The following is a 6,198-nucleotide window of genomic DNA, read 5'->3' as shown; positions in this document are numbered from 1 at the left end:
CTTGGAAAACCTTTTTTGCAGTCCGGGTTTTGCAGTCCGGGTGTGGCCTCTGGCGGTGATAGTTCCTTCTACTTCGCTGATCCATTTGGTGTTTCGTTTTTTTTTTCTTTTGGCTGTGTGCATCCTTGATGTCTCGACTAGCACTAATTGACATTATATTGTTGCAGAGGCCGGGTGTAAATGATATCCGATTGATACTAATATATTCCCATTATCGAGAAAATGAGTAGAGCGGAGTTTGCTGTTATGGTATGTGTTTAGGCATGATTAAGATTCAGTTGTAGCAGATGGTCTGTATGCTTATAGAAGAGCGGAGTTGGAGAGATGACAGTGGTACGTGTAATAGAGTGTTTTCTGAGATTCATATGATCAACTAACTGATTTGGCATTCACCCACCTCTTCTTGGATGCAAGAAAGGAAGGAAATGCATGCAGGGGAGGACACAGAGGCTGAGCTACAGGCACAGAGTTGGTTTAGACTTTCAGATTAGTAAGTGATCCAACACCTTGGCTCAAACTTTTAACCCAGATCATACATCAACAACACGGATTGGCATTATTATTACTGTAAGGAAAAATAAGGTTTTACAGAAGAAGAGAGATACATGAATATCATAGTGATTGACTAGTGTCTGGGAAAAGAAATTAGTGATGAACCTATCGTCTAAATGATGGATCTCTTCCTCCTCTCGTGCTGCATGCTGCATATGAGTGATTTGTTCATAGTGATCGACTAGTGTCCCAGAAGTACTGCATGGAGGTTGCTCTGTTCAGGGACCAACTGGAGTTTTTGTAAAAAACAACTTTTTCTTTTTTGAGCAAATGTAAAAAACAACTGACGAGCAATGTTTCGTGATGCGGCCTCTGAGGCCCTGAGCCGCGCCGGAGATAAGCGAAGTGGGCCTAGTTGGCAGGGCCCAATGCTGCCATACGAGAACGAAAGAAACCCACTTGGATTCACCCCGTCAGCCTCCAACCCTAGTAAGTAGAATAGAACAAACGACGCCTCCAACCCTTGTAGATCGACGCCTCCATACGTCCCCACATCGACGAACGCCAGCGAGCAATGATCCGCCGCCGCGACACTTCACCCCTTGAAGTCAACGACATCCTCGGGGAGATCCTCCTGCGCCTTCCGCCCCATCCGTCCTCCCTACCTCGTGCCTCCGCCGTCTGCAAGCGCTGGCGAGGCCTCCTCACTGACCCCGGATTCTTCCGCCGCTTCTGCAAGCACCACCGGGAGCCTCCCCTCCTCGGCGTTTTCCGTTGTGATGATCAGACCGAGTTCACTCCTGTCCTGGCCGCTCCCGACCTCATCCCTCCTGTTCGCCTCCACCTGCCAAACCGCGACTTGTGTGGCCGACTGCTGGGGTGCCGCCACGGCCGCGTCCTCATCTTAAACCAGATAAAGACAGCGGTCCTCGTGTGTGACCCCATCACTGGCGGCCAGCACCGTGTGCCGATTCCGCCCGAGTTCAAGTGGGGCTATATCTATGGGGCAGTGCTCTGCGCCGCCAGTGACCAGGGCCACGTGCACGGCGGTTGCCACTCCACACCTTTTAAGGTGGTCTTGCTGCTTATGCACAATAACCATAGTCGACCTCTCGCCTCTGTTTATTCTTCCGTGACCAACACATGGGGCTGTCTGATCTCAACAAAGGTTCAATACCCAGATTGTTTTGGCACTTGTATTAGCACCCTTGTTGGTAATATAATTTACTGGTCGTTTCCAAATATGAAGGAGGGTATACTTGGGTTTGATTTTGAAAGGCAGATCCTTGATGTGCTCGAGGGGCCTCCCAGTATGTATCGTTCCCACAACCATCAGATCATCCAGGCAGATGATGGAGCAGTTGGTCTCGCCATGTTGTTTTACGATGACCAGAATATTCAAATGTGGGAGAGGAAGGTCAATTGCCATGGTGTTGCCTCCTGGGTGCAGTGGAAGACCATTGAATTGCATAAAATTCTTGGGCTCCCTCCTCAGGTTGTAGGAGAGAAGTCATCATCGGAATTTATACGAGGACATGTTGAGGATACAGACAAGATATTTTTATATGTGAAAGGCAGTATCTATTTGGTTCACCTTAAGTCGATGCAATCTAGGAAGCTCTTTGAAGCCCCCAATAGTATTGCTTACTATCATTCTTTCAGGTCTTTCTATGCGCCAGGTGATTATTCATCTCTAGTCCTCATATGTTATGTTTTATTCGTGGATGCTCGAATACCATTGCTAGATACGTGATTATAGTCGTACTGTTTAATATATGTTCTCATTTGTAGCTAGATAGACAAGCTTGAGTCATCACCACTTTTTTATATAATAATGTCATCGCCACTTGATTCTTGGTTTGCTAAATTCAAAAGCTTATAGCCTCCTTTTCATTGCTGAATTGCAGACTTTGTTTGGTTTGGACTTTAATAAGATGGTCGCATGCATCGTTCCGATGCAGAGGCCGGAGGTCATCCTCCTTTTTTTTAAAAGCCTCCTTTTCTTTGCATGTGTTTTCATTCAATGTGGTTATCTCCGTCATTTTGAAATAATAAATCAAATATCAAATGTGAAATCGCTAACTCACAAATACTTTTAATGATACTATTTGGAAATCATTTAATCCCTTGGTGATTGTGTTAGATTACCTGGAAAGAAACAAAGCTGATTAACAAACCTATGAACAATATGTGCTGATATTGCGTATTGGCTGACTGGCTGAGATGTAACTATTGGTTTGTTTGTTCATTAATATACCCTGATAGCAAGTCATAATTTGGACAATTAATTTATTTCCTCTCTACACCACTGATTTATGCTTGATAATAGTGGAAACATTGATACGCTTAAACCCAGCTCAAATGTATGCATGCATAGTCATATACAATATCTCATCCAGTTTAATCTTGACATGTGCAGGTGCGAGGGAGCTCGTGTCACTAACCGGCGCTGTTGATAGGTCTTCATCCTGCTGCTCAGCTTGGTTACATTAAATTGCATGCGTGAATGCAGTGCAGGCCCTTGATGGTAGTGGAGCCAATCAAAAGGTCAAATCTGTGTTAGTCATATATATGAGGCAAAGACGAGTACTGGTGTATATATATCGTTGGTACACCCTTCATCTAGGTGTGCAAGTCACCTTACGAAAACCAAATAATTTCAAAACACTTAGGCACGGTACATTAACTTCCTTCTCGTTTTTTATTTCATGACATATCAACGAATGGGAGATGTGGGCCGTGCTTGCTTTCAATAACTTGAGACTATCAAACATGACATGCAGTGATTAGTTCATTGCATGTAATGCTATTAATTAGCAATAAGACATTAAGTTCTCTCATTTTCCTCTCCGCCTTGGTCGCAGTGGACAACCTTATACACATAGAAAGAGGGAGTAGTAATGGTCTTTTCTGACCGAGATAACAAAGAATAGTGTAACTGCATGCAGACTAGAGACTTTTTTATAATTTTGCATGTGGTAAGCTGAAGATTATGTAAACATAATGACAGTGAGTGCGCATGGAGGGCTGTTTAGGCATGATTGATTGATTCAGTTCTAACAGCGGTTAGCAATGGCAGAGCGTGACCAAAACAAGAGTGGGGGCTAACTCGGCTTCGTGACGAGCAGCACATGGAAACACTTCCTCGGCTCTGGAGGGAAGATGGTCATGAAACCATGGTTGGCGTAGAAAGAGGATCGAGGAATATAGCTAAGAATTATTATTTTTTTGGACAAAATCAATGATTTATTGAAATCATCCTGCTTGTCAAATTCAGAAATCAATCAAAATGCGGCTCATGAGTGCGTGATTGTCTTGTGGGTATAGGTTGGTGTGTAGGAGGCGCATGAGTGTGTTTAGCTGCTACATGTAGGATGGAAACAGTGTGAAATCGAGTGGACAATCTTACATATTTGTTCGGACAGTGGGCCCGGCCAAATCGTGTGTTATTAGCGAGGATCTGGATGTTGATCCAACGGGGATTAGGAGGTGGGTAGATTAGTCCTTGGCGCTAACCTTTTTTTCCTGTTACGAACCACTGTTGTTGAGAGGTTGATTATTGATTAATTAAGAACGATGATCTATGCATGATTAGGCATTCATCCACTTGACTTGCAATTTCATATAAAACATGAACGAATAGTGGACTGATTCAAGGATGCTCCGCAACTACTTCGGGTGTTTATTGAACTCATTGACAAGCAGGCAGTCTGTCTAGCACAATCGATAATGAAGTATAGAAAATTGCAAGGCACATGTGGTTAGCAAACACAAAATTCACAAACAAAAAGTATAACATTTTATTTAAACTCGAAAACAGTTGAACTTTATTTAGCATTCTAGAGATCTATAAGTACGCACGCAGATGCAGTTCCAATGAAATCTAAAGCAAACACATAAACACACAGAGCACACAACGTATTTAGCTCCATCCTTCCTCACCAGCAGTAGCAAGAGATGGCCCAGCGCCAGCAGCAGGATACAGTTATTAGCCACTTCTCCCATCCAGGGCACGAGCTCGAGAGGCGGCACTACATCGGGCCGATCTGCTTCCGCTGCGACATGTGCTGGGAGGACCTGTCCAGCGCTGCCTACAGCTGCCGCGCCTGGTGGGACTTCGGCATCCACGACTCCTGCGCCATTCACTCCCAAACGTTCTCCTCCGTCGAGCACCACGCGCACCCGCTCATCCTCGTCCAGACAGGCCGCGAGGCGAGCCTATTGTGCGACGTCTGCTTGGGGCACTGCGCCCCGGGCTCCTTCCTCTACCGCTTCCCACAATGCGGTTTCGACATGCACTCAACCTGCGCGCGTCTGCTCCGGGTCGTGCGCAGCGGGTGGCACCCTGCACACGACCTCACGCTGGTCGTAGCCGACGGCCATTGTGCCTCCTCTGAGTGCGGCGGCGGCGCGGGGCGCGCGTCATACTACCGCTGCATGGTGTGCAACATCGACTTCCACATCTCGTGTGCTGCGAGCGCCGGCGACAACAACAACGCTCATGATGCTCAAACAGCCCTTGACACTGAGATTATACAATCAAGACTCGAACAGCAGGGTATAAACGCGGCGTTCGACCTGTGGAGCCCTTCCTGTAAGTTCCTCTTACATGCCTTCACTGGAGTTGCTGCCGGGTCCCAATTTTGACTAACGTTATATTTCCTCATAGATATCAGCATATATATTGTGTTCTCCAAACATGTTTATAATGTTTCTAATTTTTTGATTAACTATACAGATACGGTACGGAGAGAGTACTTCTAGATGTGATACTCCCGACACATCTGCTTGGCAAGCCCACATGAATAGCTAGCGCGTGCAAAATTGAGCGTGTTTATGTTCACAACTTCACATTAGTGTTTCTTTACATTCTCAATTCATACGGTTTTAATACTGTTTGCAGTGTGCATCTTCCTATGTTCTGAGGGACACAAATTTGTTTCATTTGTGTATGATATGAAATCAAAATGAGAGCCAGTATTTATATGAACCGAATTTTTCTAGTCTTGGTCAGCGGCCGGAGAAATCTGACTATTGAAGTACATTCCACTGCATGTACTAATCGCTATTTTGAGCCGTCAAGTAGTAAAAATATTTAAAAGTGTATTTCATCATTAGAATGGAATAATTGAAATCTACAATGATAGCCCCAAGGACCACCATCTCATGGCCTGAATCAAGTTCCTTCTCCAGATCAACATGATTGCTGTTGAAATCTGAGCGAGTAGCAGAAGATATCAGGCAGTGGGGAACGATAGCCCATAGCCCAAGGTCCTAAATGGAGAAAAAGAGGGCTCATCTGCAAAATAACACGGAGTTTTTGTAAAATATCTGATGGACGTAAAATACAGGACCACTATTATTAATTGCAATCCAAATCAGAATTGTTTATTTAACCTATCAGCTATCAGGCCCATGGCAGCGCTGACACTGGTTAGTCAGGATCGTCGCCAGCGCCTCGCCGTACCACTGCAGCCGCTTTCCCCGGCAACCAGACACATCATTTCTATTCAATTCACCCTCGCTTTAACGTCACCATCTTGACCACATTGGTGGTGTTGGAGTTGTGTCAAATATACTGTACAAGGTAGGTTACAGTTGGACTATGAGTTGTATTGTGTTTACATAAGATGTGGAGTCGTGTCCTAGTAGGACACTTGTATCCTAGGCCTCTCATATATAGCGGGGGTAGACACACGTTCGTCT

The 6,198-nt window shown here is 45.1% G+C and overlaps 2 protein-coding genes across 2 annotated transcripts; both read left to right on the top strand.

Annotated features, from left to right (window-relative positions):
- Window positions 1-1,015: 1,015 nt before the first annotated feature.
- Window positions 1,016-3,249, top strand: LOC123162293 (uncharacterized). Its single transcript, XM_044580088.1, has 2 exons — window positions 1,016-2,171; window positions 2,912-3,249. The coding sequence occupies exons 1-2, from the start codon at window positions 1,067-1,069 to the stop codon at window positions 2,983-2,985; spliced, it is 1,179 nt and encodes a 392-aa protein (XP_044436023.1). The 5' UTR covers window positions 1,016-1,066; the 3' UTR covers window positions 2,986-3,249.
- A 1,200-nt stretch (window positions 3,250-4,449) lies between these two features.
- On the top strand, window positions 4,450-5,256 carry LOC123159402 (uncharacterized). The gene is made up of 2 exons (XM_044577228.1): window positions 4,450-5,086; window positions 5,231-5,256. Exons 1-2 carry the CDS (start codon window positions 4,450-4,452, stop codon window positions 5,254-5,256), a joined length of 663 nt encoding a protein of 220 aa, XP_044433163.1.
- The last annotated feature ends 942 nt before the right edge of the window (window positions 5,257-6,198 follow it).

Source organism: Triticum aestivum, chromosome 7B, assembly GCF_018294505.1.
Source record: "Triticum aestivum cultivar Chinese Spring chromosome 7B, IWGSC CS RefSeq v2.1, whole genome shotgun sequence".
Classification (NCBI taxonomy): Eukaryota; Viridiplantae; Streptophyta; class Magnoliopsida; order Poales; family Poaceae; genus Triticum; species Triticum aestivum.
Note: the sequence above shows the minus strand (reverse complement) of the source record. Positions and strands in the feature narration are given on the sequence as shown.